Source organism: Podarcis muralis, chromosome 3, assembly GCF_964188315.1.
Source record: "Podarcis muralis chromosome 3, rPodMur119.hap1.1, whole genome shotgun sequence".
Taxonomy (NCBI): domain Eukaryota; kingdom Metazoa; phylum Chordata; class Lepidosauria; order Squamata; family Lacertidae; genus Podarcis; species Podarcis muralis.
The window spans coordinates 66,381,929-66,402,607 of NC_135657.1; the positions used below are offsets into that span (position 1 = coordinate 66,381,929).

Consider the following 20,679-nt stretch of genomic DNA (forward strand, 5'->3'; position numbering starts at 1 on the left):
AGGGGGGGCCGGCCGCACCGGGCACAACATCTGGGGTTAGGGCAAATCCACAGGTTAGGGGGCGCAAATCCACGGGTTAGGGGGCGCAAATCCACGGGTTAGGGGGCGCAAATTACTTTTCTTGCCCCAGGTGCTGACAACCCACGCTACGCCACTGCTGCTTACTTACCACCAAGGGTCAAACCAGATACAGTTGCTGGTCCTGGCACATATGCTAGATAGCCTAGATTGGCCATGGCTGCCTGTTAAGTGTTTATTCAGTGAGGTGGCCCAAGGGCAATTGATATCATACAATAGGCAGTCATTGTTTTAAGACCACAGCCTTCAACTTAAGATCTCTGGATGTGATAAGCATAGGTATTGTTAACTACAAGCCATTCCTGTCCAAAACAGATCCATTTTGGTTAATGCATTCATCATAGTGTTCCCACCATGAAGGTTTCCCTGCTTAATAGATAGGTTGCTTATTTACCATGTTATTAGAATGATGAATGCTTCAATAATGTAACCAAGCATAATGCTCTAGCCTGCAAAGAAACTATTGTCATAGTTTAAATAAGGAAAAGTAAAATTAAGCCAAATAAGAATATCTTAACTGAGCATCCAGCAGTGCATTAAGTGGTCTAGAATACACTACAGCCTCACATCATTTTAACACTAGCTTGCAGTGGAAATCAATGATAGCAGACATGCATATGGTGTCTCAACAGAGTATCTGAATTACACAAAGACAGTACAGGCAGAATGTATTTTAATTCCTCTTTCCCCAAAAATTATCTGAAGGTTTTCTCTGAATGGTATGGAGGTGATTTAAAACAAACAAGTCATTCTACTGTCTTGAAACTGAAGATTTTCAATAGGAACACAATCTGTCGCAGCATTAAGCCTGATCTTAGGCATCTTAAATATCCAATAATTAATTCCAATATATTTCTTCAGAGCCCTTAAGAGTTCAGTAGTAACGTTTTGGTTTTTTTGCGAGAAAGAGATCTTGTCATTCCTGTTCAAGTGGCATATTAAATTCTGATGACAGAGATCTGTATAGTTGTAGGGTACATTCTTGTCTTGATGTACGGCGAAAATACACAAGCATATCAGCACACATCAAAGATGAATATATACCCCTAAACTACAGCTGACCGTGTTCAGTCCACTTTAGGGACTGTTTGGTCTTTTGAGGTAAAAATGTATTTTCTGTCTAATATGGCACATGTTTCATCTACACAATTACATCACAAAACAAAAGATGGCCTTAGCATGGTATTGTACTACACCGTACTTATAACAATTAAATCTTGCTCAAAGTAGGATGCGGTACTTAATTTTTTACTATGTTAACGATGACATTGTCTTAATATACAATCTATAATAAACTCTAAGCACACCAAATAGGTATGATTTGTTTTTATAAATCCTTGATTACATATACTTATCTACCAATGACACGTTATATGTAGAGAGTGGTAAAAATATATAGATATGTATTCAGACTTCAGTTTTGTAAGGTTTGGAAATGCATCAATCTGTTGCTGCTGAGTATTATGTGTGGAATGCTGAGCATTACTACAAATGATCCAGTCAAGGATTCAAGTTCTCAAATGGGGACTGGATAAGAGGCAGGTGCTTTCTTTGAGACCCACCTTATGCTCAGGACCCAAATGGGTCTCAAAACCCCAAACTTAGCATTAAAAGATTAAAAACCAGTTGTTTTATATGCCAAAGAAAGGTGCTTGGCTCCCTGTGTCTATACCTTCTTTCTTTCTTTCTTTCTTTCTTTCTTTCTTTCTTTCTTTCTTTCTTTCTTTCTTTCTCTCTCTCTCTCTCTCTCTCTCTCTCTCTCTCTCTCTCTCTCTCTCTCTCTCTCATATGGTTTCTAGTTTCCATCATGAATCTCAGCAATGTCTGTGAAATACAATGTGATTGACAGGTAACATCACACCAGTTACAATGATGTCTGCAGGACCCTATATCTTCTCGTTTAAAGAAAAAATGTTTGAGCAGAATAAAGCAGTCCATATGAAAGGTGTAATATGGCTTTGTATAAAAAGGATGAATGTTACTTAGGTCTGATTTCTTTCTTTTTTCTCAGAGTGCTTTTTGTTCTTTTACAGTGCATTCAACTGGCATATTTTAATAGCCACTCTTTTTTCCCCTTTCCTGTACTACATCCCTACCATTACTTACAAATACAGAGAGAAGGAATAGACTCTATTTACAAACAGGTTGGCACTTAACAGAATATATTATTGATATTTGCTCCTTTTCATCTTCTTCCTTTCCACCCTGTTTTCCAGCCCAGGGCTCGCATGTTCCAGGCTGACTGGCAAAACCTGCTGCCTCATTATGTTATGCTACATTAACATGAAAAATAGGATTCCGGCTGGTACACATTCTCCTCCCAATGGTTTGCTTGTTGCCGAAAGGCAATACCTTCCACCCCAATTCATGTTCGATGCTCAGACATTGTTAGTCAAGAGAAAGCAAGGGCTGCATGTTTTCTTCTTCATTTTTATCCATGCGCTTTAACACTCCAGGGTCCACAACTGACTGAGACCTGTGGAAAAAAGTATTTTTTTTTAAAGAAAAGCCTGATATTAAGACAAATGAAAGTAGACTTCACTTATTTATTTATTTTTTAAAAGCTAGCCAGTATCCAATAAATAGCTTGGGAAATATGGTGTGATACCTACAACCAGTGTATATTTAATATTTAAAGATGTACGCCTCTCCTCCACACACTATATCAGGGGTGGGGAACCTATAGCCCTCCAAATGTTGTTGGAAATCAACGCTCATCAGACGCTGCTAGCATAGCCAATAATAATAAAATTGTCATTATTAAGTCACAAATGATGGCAGCTATAGTCCAACAACGCCTAAAGGGCTACAGCTTCTCCATACTTCCTCTAAAGAAAGCTGGAAAACTTTTCTCAGGACAGATTCAAAATGTATTTTTTTGAGGTTTGTCAGAATGCTACCCTGAGATACAAATTCTGTCTACGCTAACAGATAAATCACTTTCAATCATTATTTTACACTAACAAAGAATACATTTTTTTGGTCATCCATGTGTCATTCTCTTGATGAAACTGATCCACTCACCAAAGAGAACAACACTGAATTCTTTATATCAGGGATCACCAAGGTGGTGCCCTCCAGATGTGGACTACAACTTCCATCAGCCCCAGTTAGAATGGCCAATGGGTGAAGATGCTGGGACTTGGAGTCCAGCAACATTTGGAGAGCACTCTGTTGGGTACCCTCAAGTTTACATGATCACTTACTCCATGATAAAAACATATAGAAGTTAAGGGCTTCTGATCTTGCACAAATCAATGAACCTCTTTTAATTCACTTCAACATCCAATTTGCTCATTTTGGATACAGAAATAAGTCAGGTGTTGAAATAATGTGAGAAATATTAGTTATACAAATGGAATTGAATTCATTGGTGGGTGCAAACAGAAGGCATCTTGAGCAACCAACCTTTCTCTTCCTCTGCAGCCCCCTGTACCCACAAAGCCCCCCAGCAGGTCAGTGGGCTCCTGTGTGGTCTGGGGCTGCACCAGGAGGGGACATCACCCAAAACTGGGCAAAAGTATCGTGTTCCAGGTGGGGCAAAAGCATCTCTACCAAATAGGCAGCAGTCTGCCCTCCAGCAGAGAAGAGCCAGTGTTCCGAGTAAGTAATTCCAAGCACAATTGAGCTAAATTCCCTTCCGGTCTTTTGTGTTTCAAAAGGCCTTATACCTGAACACAGTGCACAGATGTCTATAGGGGCATGTGTCCTGAGCGAGGGCAGAGACATCAACTTAATTCACAGGATGGGAGCTACCTAGTAGAAGTGAAACTGCTATGGATCAAAGTGGACAAACCGCCCTGAGATCTTGTGATGAAGGACAGTATATAAATCCAATAAATAATAAAAATAAAAATAAAATACTGACTGTAGAAATATCAGATTAAAAAACCCACACATATCTGAATTCAATGAATATTACGAAAAAATAGGTTTACTAGCTATTACTGAAGTCAAGCAAGGATTTCCATGCATTTGTGCTAGCAGTAAGGTAAAAACGTCCTGTTACTGAGGAAAGGGGATTAGATTTCATACAAAGTCTTGCCAGCTGCAAGCTGCTGGCAGTGGAATATTTCCAACACACCATCTGGCTAATAATGCTCTGAAACTGGCATCACATGCTACCTAGAGGCCCTACTTGGCCTTTTCAAGAGGAGCATTAGCAGGCACCCAAAACAGTATTTACCCCAAAGCCATGGAGCAGAATGATTCTTGGCTGAAGCAATACATGCGCCAGCTTCTTGAGATTAACTTGACCACTAGCCGAGGTGCAACAGAAAAGCTTAATCTACTTGACTAATGAAACAAATTGTTTGTAGATCTCTGGTGGGTGGCTTGGAAATGCCCAAGGAGGATATTAAAAACATGAGTGGGTGGATGAGCTCAGGCTGTGGGCTTAGGAAGAAAGGATTCAAACAGATACTTTGGGATAGTGACACATGGCACCCCTTGCACTTGAACTTAAATGGACTGGCAACCAGCCTGCACTAATATTTCTGACAAAACAAAGGGAAACATGTCACCCTATTATCACTGAGCAAGGACAGTTTCCTTCAGCAAAGCTGGTCAACTAGCAGAGAACAAAGCTTCAGAGTTCATGCAGCTACATTCCATTAACATTTTTTTCATCCGAAAGAAACTGCAGTCACTGGAAATGCAATGCTGTTTTTTCTCTAAAGTCCTTCCTTCAAATGTAATTTAATATTTGTTACTGATGTTGTAGAATTGGATGGCTTCAGATCTCAGCATAATAATGTAGTCACATATGTAGTTCCTAACAATACTGTCTAACCTGTTATTGACAGGTTATTTCTCTGGCACCTAAATTTCTGAACTCCGTAGCACACAGCGTGGCTTGCACAGGTGTATGAGCAATGTCTGACAAGTTGGGCATATCTCGTTGGACTTGCTTTGCTGGATTCGTGTTTCAGTTCCATAGCTTTTGTTCTTCCAGCATAATGCCTGAAGGGGGAATTCACTTGGTTCCCCCATGATAATATCTGATATCTGTGTCCCAATGGGTTGTTCTCCACATCTGGAATCACAAAACACTCCACGGGGCTGGTATGAAAGTGCCATGACTTGCAATGACTTCACACCATCCCGCCTGCTTCCTTAGATCAGAAGGAGAGGCCGCCCTCTGTGTCCTGCTGAGTGTGGAAGCACAGCTGTGTGGGACAAAAGAGGAATTCCATAGTGGTGAGCAGCTGGAGCATGAAACGTGGATGGAGAGAATTCTGACTGGCTGTTAGACTACCAGGTAGTACAAGCAAAGGGGGGGGGGGACTAATTCCAGTTCACTGGCAGCTCTAGCAGCCTGGACACTGATGAGCTGTGGCTACTGGGAAGAGAGATGTGGTGTGTCCTCTGCCAATTACTGGACAGCCCACCTATAGATCTGTAATAGGATATCACTGCTTTTGTTTGTTGCTGGGATTGAGATTGCTTGTGAGGGGGCTTATCCCAATCTCTTGCTGAGAGCTTGACTTCGGGGAACAATAGAGGGGCTGCTGCCCACAAACACACCCCTTTGTGATCAGTGTGTAGGAGACAAGGCGTTTGCTGCAGTATGGTTCTGTTTGTAGGTATTTCTATTGAATCAATGTCCTCTTGTTTGCTGGGATTTGTATTTCAATCAGTAGAGTAAATGATTATTGAGGCAGTATGTGCAGAGGGGTGAGGGTGAATGTTTAGCCTGTGTTTTAGCTGCTGTTTTATAATTGTTTTCTAATTACCTATGATCATGTGATTGTTGATTTGTTAATGGTATTATATGCCTTGGTGGGGTCAGCTCTAAATTGCCCAGACATTGTAATTGTAGCCTATAGCTGTGGCTGTTCTTTATTGTTGGTAAGCCACGTTGGGACTCCTAATGAATGGAAGGTTGCATAGAAATACATAGTCAATCAAATCAATGAAGTGCATTTGGTCCCTGTCCATCACTACTTTCTGTTCTGGCAGGCTTTTATTATATGAGGCAGACAATATTTTTACGATCTCTTTGTATTTTACATCATTAATGAAAATGTAATGTTCTATGTTGCAAGCTGCCTTGAGTGGAGTTTTCTTTTTCCACTTCAAAATGCATTAATACAAAACAACGAATGTTACTGCATCAATATGCATTACAGTTTAATGGAATGGCTAAATTACATAGGGGAAGCACCACAGCTCATGCTTTGCATGCCAAAAATCTCAGATAAAATTCCTGATATCTCCAAGTAGATAAAGAATACTGCTTGAAAACCTGCTGCCAGACAGCTTCAAAAGTAATGAGCTAAATGGACCAACACTATGACTGAGTCATGGCAGCTTCCTATGTTCCTAGGAAATCATATGCTACTGACTTGGCCCTCAGCAGAAGTCATTCAGTCTAGAAAATCAACTACATGAGAGATAGCTACTGACATGCCCTTTAGAACTTTGTGGACTCTGACTCCCATCAGCCCTATCCAAGCATCGTCAATGGTCAGGAATTGTAGTCCACCCAAAAATCTGGAGGGTATCATTTTGTCTACACCCTTCTTTTCTGCTTCAACAGGCCAGACTAACTTACCGCTTCATGGATTTGGGAGACAGGTCCTTTTCGACTTCTTTTGCAGAAGTGTTGTATGAGTCCACACTGTATTCGCTGTCGTCGTCGTATTCGTGATCAAGCAGCGTTCTTGCCCACGTGCCCATATCGTAAGGCGGCAGCATTCCACCAAATTCAGAAGGCAGAATCTCAGGGTGGATTAGCTGGTGCAGGCTGTTGAGGTTATTTCCATGGAGAAATATCTGTTAAAAGGATGAATCAAAGACATTACAAGCTAGCACCTTCAGCGGATATCAGTCCTTCCTGACACAAGGCAAATCCATGCAGGGTTTTCAAAAAGCAGCTATGTTGGGGATGTCTGATGTTCAACGAGGAAAAGTAAAAAAAAAAAAATCCCACTAGTGCACGCATCTCATTCTATGGATCCTCGCTAATAAATGTATGTGTGTAATGTGTATGTATATAAGTTCTGCTAAACTCTAAGGAATGTTGCATTTTGGGACCACTTAAAGGTTTCTAATTTATTAGAAATCAAGTGTACTGGATTGTACCCAGTGTGATTAGAAGTTCACATACCCAATGTAGTCTCTTGTGCCCACTGAAAAGCTTCTCCAAGGGCAGGCATTCTCAAGTATGGTCTGAGGTGTCGGGCAGGCGGGTACAAAAGGGAAGGAGGATTGCCAAAATTAGGTTGAAGTAGCTAGTGTAAGCAAATGGTTGCAAAAATACTTCTTGGTACAAGTGGACTTCCATTCACACAGCACTGGATACAAACCCGCTGGGCAGAATTTTAAAATTCGGACCACTTCCAGTGCATCTCATGCCGGAATAAGTTTCATGCAGCTGACACTTTGTGGCAGAAGCTGAAGGGAGAATGCAAATATATCCAGCAAGATGGCTTTTCAGTGTGTGTGTGTGTGTGTGTGTGTGTGTGTGTGTGTGTGTGTTTATATTAAAAAAATCAAAGGTTCATAAGCGCCCCCAAATATCCCCAAGCATATTTTCCAGACTAAAAAATAAAAAAATCTGACATATGACTGAGAAACACTACAGTGTTTTTGGAGAGAAAAACCCAGAATGAATTGGATAACACAGCATCTCTGCTTCTCAGAAATCTAAGATAAACCACAGCACCCCACCAGGGTCTTTTTAAATATCCTACTGAGTGGGATCTGTGATGTGTGTCATGGAATTTATTTTTTCTTCCTTCATCAAATTCCACTTGCTCTGACTACAGCAGGACACCGCATTTTGCTTCTAGATAGTAACTGCCATCTAGCTAGCCTTTGCATGTACCCTCAAGAGCTCCAGCCTGTACAGTGGAACTTTCTTTTCTTTCCCTTCAAAGAATAGTGCTACTTAGCATGTCATTTCAAGCTGCTTTTGAATTTCCTATGGATTTCAAAGGCAGCATATGAATGTGGTGCAAGAGTTGTTCTTGGGGAAAGGATGAAAAAAAGCCCTAACACATACAGTATGAGTGGGTTTTCCTGCTGGTGTACTTTCCTGGAGTTTGATTAGTGTCCACATCAAACAAATTGGTACACTGGACTGATGAAAATGGGCAATGAAAACACAGAGTGCTGCAGTAATCAATGCCCCAGAGTCCAACCACCATTTCTCTTTTAAACCAGCAGGTCAGATTTCCATTTATGATTCTTGTGAAAATGTACATCACCATATGTTAAAACACAGGTGTCATATTTTTGTCTAATGTTAAGTTAACATGAGCCATTCATGACTTTATAACTTTGACTAGTCAACATAGTATTCTGTACCAGCTGATACTTCTGAATATCATCTGCAGAGATGATATTCAGAAGTATCAGCTGGTACAAAATACTATAGTCCAGTTATTGATGGGGTGCTTCCTGGGAGTATTTTACTCCAATGCTTCACATTTTGGCAACTTATAACATTATGCTGCTGCACCCAACATAACCAAGATTTGTGAAAATGTAAAGGTAAAGGTAAAGGTACCCCTGCCCGTTCGGGCCAGTCTTGACAGACTCTGGGGTTGTGCGCCCATCTCACTCAAGAGGCCGAGGGCCAGCGCTGTCCGGAGACACTTCCGGGTCACGTGGCCAGCGTGACAAAGCTGCATCTGGCGAGCCAGCGCAGCACACGGAACGCTGTTTACCTTCCCGCTGGTAAGCGGTCCCTATTTATCTACTTGCACCCGGGGGTGCTTTCGAACTGCTAGGTTGGCAGGCGCTGGGACCAAGCAGCGGGAGCGCACCCCGCCGCGGGGATTCAAACTGCCGACCTTTCGATCGGCAAGCCCTAGGCGCTGAGGCTTTTGCCCACAGCGCCACCCGTGTCCCTTGTGAAAATGTACCTCCCCATAAATGAAAACACAGGCAATTTGATTATGTCCCATTTCATGACAGCTTCTTTATTAACTTACACACAGCATTTTTAAACTATGCTTAATGCATTAGGTTCAGAACATTTTAAAGCACTGTAAAACTTATAAAATCGGGGCTAGCTTCGATTGATCAAGGAACAGTGTTTGAAGGTGAATTTATTTAGTCTCTGTTATCATCTGGATGCTAAAGTCTATTAGTATCACTGTTTCATCTCTTACATAAAATATATTTACAATTGTTCTTACTCTTTAAAAAATATGATTACTGAATTACGATTTTGCAAAGCTTCCTAATATCTTGGAAGTTAAAACTCTTAAGAGAACAACAGAAGCCATTCCCCATTGGCACATTGCATGATGAAGCAAACATAGTTTTAGAATGAGTGAATGTGTTTCATAAGGAATTTATTTCAATACGAGGGGCACTGCCTCTACTGCTTGTGTTGCTTGCCAATCAAAGTGATCAATCTAGAAACAAAGAACAATTTTGCAAAACCATGCAAACAAACAAGAGAAAAATACCCTTTTCCTTGTCTTTTCCTTCAAAAATGGCCGTATAACTGTATAGAGGGCATGGATGTACCATGGTTGATTTACAAAATGAATTCCTCCGAAGCGAGCTGGAAAACTGTCCTAGGATATAATATATATAAAAGATGGTTAGTGGACTCATCGCAAAGTGTACCCTCACACAACCTTGTACAGTAGGTTTGGCTGAGATTTCGGCTAGTGCAATCATGCTTGAATGTGAATCTGAATCCAGACCTTTTCACTCCAAATCCAATATTCTATTGGCAATTATCACACCTAAGTCATTTAATGCAAGGCATTTGAATTCTTTATCCTAAAATGTAGCCACGTTATTTTAAACATAAAAGGCAAAGAACAAAAGTAAGGTGATATTTAAAGAATGGAATTCCAATTTTTCATTTCAGGATAGCAATAACCAAGATGCCCAATTTCCTGTCAGTAACTCTTTCTCAATCTTTCAGATAAAGAGATGGCAATTTTGCCTGCTAGGTAGCAGTTCAAATATGTTCATTCTAGATACAAGATTTGCCATCTAAAGTTGTTTTCCCCATCCATGTACCCAAATTCACTTTCGTTTATCTTTTATGAATGAACACTATTCTTGTTTTATATATGTTGTTAGCTGCCTTGTGAGCCTTTGATTGGGGAGGGGGAACCTATAAATGTTTCAATAAATTAACACAGTAGTTTGTCCCATTCCTCAGTCTAACAATTATATATTTGCTTTCCTATGTTATAGATTATTAAAAGAGATGAGGGATTTACAGGTAAATACTTACTCAGTACTCACAATACATCATAAAGCTGAAACTACATTATGTATTCTTTAAATGTGACTGTAGAATATTTATGAACCTCTGTCTATGCTGCACACTCAGAGAGATTTTTCTATAAGAAATGTAGGGAGAAAGCTTCTCTACTGAACTGCTTTCTAAATTGGTTTTGGCTGTTTCTCTACAGGCGGCTATTAAAGAAACATGAAAGAATGGAAAATGTAACCGTGCAAACCAATTTTACAAGCAATACTTGACTCTGCTGCATTACTTGGCAGCTCACAGAATCTGTGTACAGAGAGGCAGGTTTCTAATGATTTTGTTAAAACCCTGGAATGTTGGGTTTTCATATTAAAATGCAAGTTCCAAGGCCTCATTGTTGCAAAAGAAAAAAGGAAATCTTGAAAATGTAACCTAGGTGAACCTTTCTATCTACGTTCCAGTCCATCTATCCCTCTCACTTTTTTTTCCCTCTCAGGCCATGTATACACCTCTCCCTGTGCACACAATTATCCATCCTCTCTGTAGAATCATAGCCTCTGTCTACAACATCTTTCCAAGTTATCACTTAAAGTACATCCTTCTCTCAACATATTGTAGTTCTTGTATTAATTTTAAGCAGCAAGAGAAATGCTGCAATTTCGTAAGTTTCAGCAGAGCTTTGATGATCAAGAATATCCTTTCTGGCAGGTAATAAATTCAGTTATTTAAAGATTTATGCTTCAGTACAGGCACACACACCCCGACACATGTTTGACTTACGTGCAACAGCAAATACATGCAAAGCCAGGAAATAAGTAAATAAATAGGTTTAAACTGCAAAAAAGGCATGGAAAGGGCAAAAACAGCCTGAAAACAGCAAGAAAACAGCTAGCAATCCCAGGAACCTTTGCAAGTGCAATCCCACTTTGGGGTACTGGGTCTACCCCCCTTTGTCGTTATTTTCACATCGTCCTCCAGTGATGAGGAAGGCTGAGAGACATCATTGCCACCATTCATGCCAGTCTGGTAAGTGCTGCTGGTTTTTAAAGAGTTTTTCAATAGTTTTCAGAAGTTTAGAGGGTGTTTACAGGCTTTTCAGGTGGTGTTCCACACTATACACAATTCTGCACAGTACCTGGGAACGTAACCCCCACATAAGTGGGGAGACACGCCTATATACTGCCCCTCAACCCAGTGTGCATTTCCATACATTACTGCTATGCCCAGCTCCTGGGATATGCTCTTAAACTTTATTTATTTATGTCACATTCTCCTAGCAAGACTGCAATCCTAAACTAATCAGCTAGGAGGAAGCTGCATTAAACTCAGTGGGTCTTACATCTAAGTAAAGATGTTTAGGCTACCACTATAATAACCACATCAGTGTGTGTAAAAAAAGAAGAAGTGTCTGATTTATTTTCACAACAACACAGTGAGGTAGACCAAACTAAGAGGTAGTGTTGTTCCTGGCAAAGTGGGATTATTTTAAAAGCAAGATTTGTTGACCGGTTAATAAAAAAAGAATGCCTTGTGTCCCTTAAGTAAAACACTGATAAAATCAACAGACTTCAAAAACAAGTAGACATAGAATTATCAAAATATAAATAAAATTAACAGACTTTTAAACAAATATACATAAAGATCTATCATACGCAAATACACTAAAAACATGTATACATAGCTATCAAATACGGTATACATGAATATCTATTATATACAAATATACACTAAAAGATCTATTCCTTGCAGGTGCAGAACAAACATTATATTGGGTGTGTAAAAGATTGGAACCTTATTTACCATATCTGCATGCAATATTCTAGTTGTACTTCACTAGCTCTTAGGGAAATTATACCAGTCATTGTGCAAAGGAACAATGGATTTTTAAATGTCACTTTAATGTAATTGCTGAATCCATGTACAACTATATAGCAGCAAGAGCTGATTAGGGAACAACGCATATAGCACTTGGAATTTTTAATGCTACGATATATTTGTACTACAGTCAGGTTAACATTTTGGTTGCTGACCGACTGTCAAGATTTATGAAGAGGCTGGATCATATTCATTCAAACTTAACAGCCAAGTCTCTTATCCAGTAGACATGTACCCTTTGTCACCTCCCTGCTTTCCAGTCAAGCCTGCGCCATGATTATTCTCAGATGAACAATTCAAGCAAAGATGTTTTCCCAACTCTGAGGGCCTCTCTCAGAAATCATCCCACTGACTTTTTCCTAAACTTCCTGCTAAGAGATTAACTGTTTCCCTTTTCAGCTCAACATATTCTGATGATAATTTCATGATTCCATTATATATGGCCCTTCCTCACATGGGAGCCCTCATATATAAACCCTTCACCCATTTTCTAAATGTGAAGCAGACACTTAAATGTGAAATTTTCCTTGATTCCTAGGAATGCCTTGCTTTTTTTTCTTTTCAGCAGAAGTTTAAAATGTGACTTTTATTATCTTCTTGAATCATCCACCTCTCTCTCCCCCCCCCCTCCCTACAGAACACCTGAGTTGCAGAATGCATGGTCAGCAAAACAGGAAAAGCTACCTGGTGAGAGTATAAAACAGCAGAATCAGCCGTTTGATGCAGTAAGGGTCATCAGTCTACAAGTGCTAATCTTCACATGTGGTTTTTCTTTTCCTTTCTCCTGAAAGCAATGTGGTACTTTGGATAAAACCCGGAGTACCTGTGTCTTTTGTTCCTATGGCAGCTTAATGGCTAGTTTATTGGATTTTCTGTTTTCTATCAATACTAAAAGCTGTGGATGCAAAATCTTCAACCACACTGCTGATGATGACAGTGTAGACTCCAGCAGTGTTCCTGATTTGTTTTCAACTCAGAGAAGGCTTGAGGAATCCACGATGATGACTCATGAAACTGACCAACAGATCATTTCTCTGGAGTTACGTGCCTGTGGGCATTGCAGTTCCAAATCAGAAACTCTCATTCAGCTTCGTGAACTTTTAAATATGGGTCCACTAAATCCTCAAACTAAAATGCCGTATAGTTCGTCACTGCATATTCCCAGGATGAGAGCACACTTCTCCCCCTGTTATTTTATGATATAAAGTTGATCTGTGGTTGACATGATCGTAGAATGACATAACACGCAGCTGATGCCTTCAGACTGGGGGGGGGGGGGCATATCAATGAAAGAAATGGAAAAATCCAGAATCTAGGAGTTTAGTTGGAGGTGTCAGATCTGTTCCTGTTCTACAATCCCCTCAGGTGTACAGCTGTTGCTACACATTTCATTAGCTATGGATCACACATTTCATTACTGATGAATGAGGTTTTATAAGTTGGAAAGCTGATTCGTGTGTTTCATGATATTGATAGATCTGCAAGAAAAAACTGCTTAATTTTTTTAACCTCACCTTTGTTCAAAATGACGTCTTCTGAATAAACTAACTAGATTTATCCACACCTCCTGACGTTTCTGTGGGTATGCCTTTTCATGTGACTCCTTTTATAAGAAAAAGCTCCTCAGCTCAAGGTTCACCAACCTGATGGCCTCTGCATGTTTTGGGTGAGAACTCCCATCACTACAAGTTGGCAAAGGCTGGTAGCCTGAGGACCCAACCAAAGGAATGCCCCCCAAGCCCTGATAATGGAAGGGCTAAGCTTTCTGGGAATCATTTTAAAGTAAATACAACAGATGAGAAAAACGGTTCTGCTTAGAGGCAAGAGCAACATGAAGAAGTGGCAAGAAACCATATAAGAGGGGGCTACCCTTGGGAAAGCCCTTCAGAGCGAGCTAAGAGAACCCCCACAGAAGGAATCTACCAAAATCATTGTTCGCTGCGATATTCGCCAAGGAGGCAATTATGAATGGGCATAAAGGCCAGGATGACACTTGGCAGGAAGTAAGAGCAGCAAGAAGGAACCTCACTTGTTTACAGAGAGATAAATAGGAAGCACAGGTCTCTGCGGATTTTGCTCTCAGCAGTGAAAGCAGTATTGCCTGTGCAAGGAGGGGAACACCCAATAAACTCCAGGACAGAGTATGTAAGATAATATTGCAGGGGTTTGTGGGGTAGGGGTAGTACCTCTGGTGGGGTACATGCCATGCTCCTTCTGGGGTAGTTTGTCTGCCTTGGTCTCTACTCAGCTCTCATCTGTGGTCCCTAGAAGCTGTCAGCATGCAACAGTGGCTACACCCTGGGAAATGGCTTTGACTGGCCAGCTAGACCAGGGTAGCTGATGGGTTTCAAACCATGGATAAGTTAGGAACTTCCCCTGCATGCAAAGACAGGCTCCGGTAGATTGAGCGGGCAACACCAATAGCTGCAAGAACTGAAAGTCTCCACCTTCCCACTGGTTTCTAAGACCCCTCCCCCAGGTGCTTCCCCAACAACCTGAGGCTCTTTTGTCTTGTCTCTCATGCTCCAAGCTCTTTATTCCTCTCCGTGTTCTGGAACACTGGAAGGGAAGGGAGATGGTCACAGCAGGAGACAAAAACTCCCTAGCTTCTTCAGTCCTGCCCCCACTCCTCTCCAGCCTCCGCTTCTGCTTCTGGACTGCACTCCATCTCCGCCTTTTCCTGCTCACTAAATCCTGTTACCTCTTCATGTTTCCGACACCTCCTCCTCCCAGTCTGCCCCCTCTTCTCTCTCTGACCATTCTTGTCCCACCACCAATCTCCTGGCTCTGAGCCTTCTTCCCCTGGGGGTTCCCTTGGGGGTTCTCCAGCTGGTACCTCCCACCACTCCTTTGCATCCAGCCTGCCCATGACATCAAGCGAGTAGGCTCAGGGGCAGGGAGGACTGGGGAGTCTATTACTGGGGGTGGGGAGCCATCAGTAGGACCAGGTGCGTAGCCTGGGAGTCATTTTGGACTCACAGCTGTCCATGGAGGCGCAGGTCAATTCTGTATCCAGGGCAGCTGTCTACCAACTCCACCTGGTACGCAGGCTGAGACCCTACCTGCCCGCGGACTGTCTCGCCAGAGTGGTGCATGCTCTAGTTATCTCCCGCTTGGACTACTGCAATGCGCTCTACGTGGGGCTACCTTTGAAGGTGACTCGGAAACTACAGCTAATCCATGACTGGGGGCGGCCGCCGAGACCACATAACACCGGTCTTGAAAGACCTACATTGGCTCCCAGTACATTTCCGAGCACAATTCAAAGTGCTGGTGTTGACCTTTAAAGCCCTAAATGGCCTCGGCCCAGTATACCTGAAGGAGCGTCTCCACCCCCATCGTTCTGCCCGGACGCTGAGGTCAAGTGCCGAGGGCATTCTGGCGGTTCCCTCATTGCGAGAAGCAAAGCTACAGGGAACCAGGCAGAGGGCCTTTTCGGTAGTGGCGCCCGCCCTGTGGAACGCCCTCCCATCAGATGTCAAAACGATAAACAACTACCTGACATTCAGAAGACATCTTAAGGCAGCCCTGTTCAGGGAAGTTTTTAATGTATGATATTTTAGTGGGGTTTTTGGTTTCTATGGAAGCCGCCCAGAGTGGCTGGGGAAACCCAGCCAGATGGGCGGGGTACAAATAATAAATTATTATTATTATTATATCAGAGTCCAGGACAAAGAGCAAAAGAGCAGAGTTAGCAGAGAAGCAACGTCTGTATTAGGAGAGCAAGCCAACCCGACCATCACAGAAAGCATGATGTCAGTTGAAAGAAGTGCTCAGATAAATGAGGCGTTGGAGAAGACAAAAGCTAGGGGCATTCCATCCATTTCAAGATGGGAGAACATTTGTGCTTTCTTTATGAAGTTCCTTAGAGTTTTTCTCTTGGTTCTGAAGTAAGAAAAGTTAATACCCCAAAGAGGTCAGACGATGCAAGAAATGGTAAGAGGTGGCAGAAGTCAAGGAAATGCTGTGAATTTGGTGAGATAAGGGAAGACCCATTGAAGTCAGTGGGCATGATTAATGTAAGTGCATTCGTTTCAGTGGGTCTATGTATGACTTAGTTGGATACAACCCAGATAATGAATTACAGCAAAACTGCAGATGCTGAGGAGAAGGAGAACAGAGCAAATACTTCAGGCCACAAAATAAATTGGAAGCATCAGATAAGAATCTAGGAGCAGCTGTTTAAAGCAGTATCATTAATGGGAAAGGCAAACAAAAAATGCAACATCTAGTCCTAATCTCTACTCCACCCTACATAAAAATTGTGACATGATCTCCAGGCAGTTAAAGGGGTGGCTCTGGATAGGAGATGCACTTCATTTCAGTGGGGCACAGATGAACATCCGAATGTGAATGGAGCTGGTATGTATTTTGCTAAACACGCAGGACTGAGGCACAGTATATAAATAGATATATGGTGCCTTCCAGTTGCTACTGCACACCCGACACACCCTGTCTGCATGCCCATGCTAGGCATCAGCCTCTGTTCTTACAGTGGTTTTCAGGGTTGTTGCTTTTTGAAAAATTCATTCTGCTTTTATGAAACTATAAGCTGCCTTGAATGTCATATCTGACAGGAAGATGGCACAGAATGCCTTAAAATAAATAACATTACCAGAGCTAGATCAATGCCCAAGTGTGCAACAAAAAGATTTGCACCAGAGTGCCCCTTAAAGGGATCTGCGAGCTCAAGCTCCTCTTAAATAAATGGCATCTGCGGCATCAGCATTCCCAGAGGATGAGGCTTTAATCCCAGAATGAGAATTGCCATCTTTTCACTGAACAGTCAAGAGCCGCCCTTGGAGAAAAGAGGCATATTCTCACCAGCTGCAGGCAGCCTCCGTCAGTGAGGCCATATGACAAGCAGAGGCACAATCAAAACTGCTCTTGCTTGATGCAAATTGACTCTGCTTATGCCGATCTGCCATTGACAGAGGATGCAGGTGCTGAGACAGCCTAGAGATCATGTCACACAAAAAAGTCATTTTCACACCTCCATACAGATACACAGACAAAAGGAGCCAGCAATCAAACACTTGAGTGAGTCAATAACAGGTGCAAGGTCACATGATTGGCGGCAGCAGGGTGTATTCAGAGCAAATGCCAGACAAAGTGCTGAATCTAAGGCAATGTTGGCTGAAACTGTCTTCTTATATAAAGGGGGATTTAAAGCAGTGATTTTTTTTATTTTTGGCCCCAAACTATCAAGACTTGAGTAAATTGACATGTTTTATTTGGTGTTTATTAGTCATTTGATATAAATTTAAGGTGACAGAATAAGGACTGTATAAAGTTAATATTTCCCTTCCGCTCCGAAGGCACAGAAAATCCATTTATGCTTGTAATTCTGCATACCCTACTTAGTAAAGAATTGATGCTGGTAGTATCTACTAGCAATTGTACAGGGTACTGTTCCACTCCCACCTCACTTGAGCCATCCCTTTCAAATATCCAAGGAGAAACAGAAGCTACCTACTGCTGGAGTTTCCTGAAATAATTTATTGTCAAACTAAAGCTTGCCAAGTACATATCCTCCAGCTTGCAGGGGCATATTTAGAAGTAGTTTCAGCAAAAATGCACTGTAAGCTGCAAATGCAGTATTATCTTTTTACTCCACTTAATGTTGGCAATTCAAAACACTGCAATGTTCTGATTTAATAGAATTAAAAAATAATGTCCCTTGTCTCAGCTTCTTCTAAGAAGCAACAGTGCAACACTTTTCTACTTCCATGACGCATCTAAAACTGAAGTACTAACAACATATAAGACAATGAGATCATACATCATTCTATGGCAGCAATCCACACCTTCAAAAATTATCTTTAAAATTCAGCTTAGATTCCAACTTGAGCTATTTTCTTTGGTCTAAAATTCCTCCCTTAGCTTCACATAAACAAAGTAATCTTTCTTTGCATCCTGAAGTTGTAAGAAAACTTGCTGTGTACTTTTTTACTTTCTTTTTTTTAAGGCAACTAGGAATGGTTGCATTTGCTTAATGGAATGAACAATGGGTCAAGAACTGTAAATTCAGCAGTGACTTATCACAATAAATTGAAGTGAAATGCTGGCTATGCCCCAGAAATGTGTACTTCTTTTGAAATCTTCAGAAAGGTCAAGTTGATTGAAATCTACCATATTCCATGGCCTGTGCACAAAAGATGTGACAAGCTAGCATTATTTCCAGCCACGTTTATTTTCACCTTTTCCCCTATATGTGACATGCTGTCACCTTGATCAACAAAGCTGAATTATAGGGAGCTGGTGAATGTACTGTCCTGGGGTGATTCATTCTCTTCCAGCTACATGAGTCTATAATCTTAATGATATTAGCATCCTTAGCCTAACCATTAGATGGACAAAAACTGAGAGGGAAATTCCATGAATCAATCTGGGCCCCACAAGGAGGAAGGAAGGAAGTTTACTCAGAATTTCTTGCCCTCATTCAAATTCCAGCAGAAATAGATATAAGGGCCTAGGTTTGGGGAAGATTTGTAGAAACTGCTTACTAGAATTCACAAGTATTCTGCTCATTTTCAGCAGTCACTTATTGACTCCAAGCCATGCTTGCTCTGTCCAGAGCCCTGGAGGTGCTGAAATGCACCAATCACATAACTAAGACAGACTGATATCTAAAGGCTGCTGGATGGTAACTGCATGCCCAGAAGACACAAATGGGCTATGTCCATTAGCCTTGTGATCCTGCAACAACTTTCCTGGCACACTGAACTCCCTGAAGCATTCAGAGTGGCCCGTTCTAACTGCTGACAGCAATTTGAACAGCACAGATTTTGTCTGAAGATCGTATCTGCAGCTGCACGCCTGAATTTAAAATGCACAGAATGCTGTCCCAGCAGTATTACATTTATAAGTTTATGGGCTTTAAATCAGTAAACATTCAGAAAGTTGCACACTATTGATTAGACAGGTTTTAATGGTTGTTCTGGAGCTGTTATCGCCTGCTGTTTAAATACATAATTATAGAGATTAGTAGCTGTTCCAATCTACTGTCTAAATGCCTGATAAATAATAAATATTAACAAATGCACTCCATATAGCTCTTCTCACATTCAAAAGAAATCACCCTCTATTGTGGAAATATATACTGAAACTTGTTTGGAAGGAAAGGTGGAAAATCACCAAGGGTTGTGTGTTTGCATCTATGCAATCAAACAGCATCACTTTATTCCAGCAGTAACTCCAACAATGTTATGTTTCACCTCATTACTGTCTATATTGCTAGCCAGCTCCCTACTGATTTGGCTGTGTGGAAAGTCCAGAGTAAGGTACTTTAATGCTGGACTAATTTACTGCTGTTGGAAAGTGCAAGTATGAATTCATCCTAAACTATTCCAGATGCTGAACATTCACTTAATTATGTTTAGTTTCTTCAAGCTCATTCACACAACATGAGCGTCATGCACTGTTCATTATCATAGGATCGCTTGGCTTTGGAAACGTCATTCACAAATCAGACCCTCACAGGAAAATCTAATCACATTAATATATTGCCCATTAGTGAGGGCAAGTTTTTTAAGGGACAAATCTATCGCTTGGAGACACCCAAAGAGTAGTTGTGGAAAGCCCAGTGGTCAATCAATAAACAAAATTTTCAGGTTTTCTCAGTTGTTGTCATTTCAATTTGTTAAGTTTGATGAAAGTCACAAAGTAACTGACATGAAAGAACCTCAGGCTAATGCTACATGCCAACTCACATAGATCTAATGGTGATCATCTTGAACCCTGTTCAGGGCTTGAATAGGTTGATTGGATGGATGAATTGAATGAGCATGGTGGACGTGTGTAAGGGAGCAACATCAAATCATGGCTTCCTTTAATGTGTGTTCTTTAATATTTAGAGATGCACACCTGCCCTGCACACTATGTATCTTGGACAAGGAACCTGTGACCTTCCAGGTGTTGACTCCAATTCCCGCCAGCCTCAAACAATGATCACAGGTGACTGCAGCAGTAAACCACCGATATCTGGAGCACCACAGCTTCCTCATCCCTGCTATATATGTTTCCTGCAGGAAACCCCCATTGCAGCATTAGTGTAGGTGGTGCAAACATGACTGCTAGATATTGTATGAACAAAGAAGCTCTGAGGGAATGTTTGGAGACTGCCAAGCCTAAACATTGTCTTGGCACCATATCTGAAAGCAATGACCCTGTGGATTCTTAATGATTTTTGAAAATAATTACCATCCTCATTTGGATATCTGTACTGGAACTAAAGAGGATTGAAATATCTTGCATTTAGACAAGTTTTAAATTTACTCTAATCATGAAGGTTTTATACAGATATGGGTGGGGGTTGACCAAAAGCACCAATATCTAGGCGTAAAAGTGTTCATCCCCAAATGGACATGGATGGTTTTCATAATGCATATAACATGCATATAAAAAGCGTCCTGTGGCAGAACAAAAAGTATAAATATAAACATAATTTATAATAATTATACTCAGTAATTTGTACACAAAGTTCTCTCTCTGTGTGTCTCATGTGTTTGTGTGTGTGTCCACACACAGAATACCTC

The 20,679-nt window shown here is 41.2% G+C and overlaps 1 protein-coding gene across 1 annotated transcript in view; it reads right to left on the reverse strand.

The window, feature by feature from the left end:
* Positions 1-1,816: 1,816 nt before the first annotated feature.
* CLVS2 (clavesin 2) overlaps positions 1,817-20,679 on the reverse strand; it is a 36,813-nt gene continuing 17,950 nt past the window's right edge. Inside the window, exons 3-5 of the mRNA XM_028723303.2 lie at positions 9,504-9,614; positions 6,635-6,855; positions 1,817-2,554 (exon numbers count right to left, since the gene is read on the reverse strand). Coding sequence (XP_028579136.1) covers positions 2,467-2,554; positions 6,635-6,855; positions 9,504-9,614 — 420 coding nt within the window. The 3' untranslated portion in view covers positions 1,817-2,466. The remainder of the gene's footprint in view (positions 2,555-6,634; positions 6,856-9,503; positions 9,615-20,679) is intronic.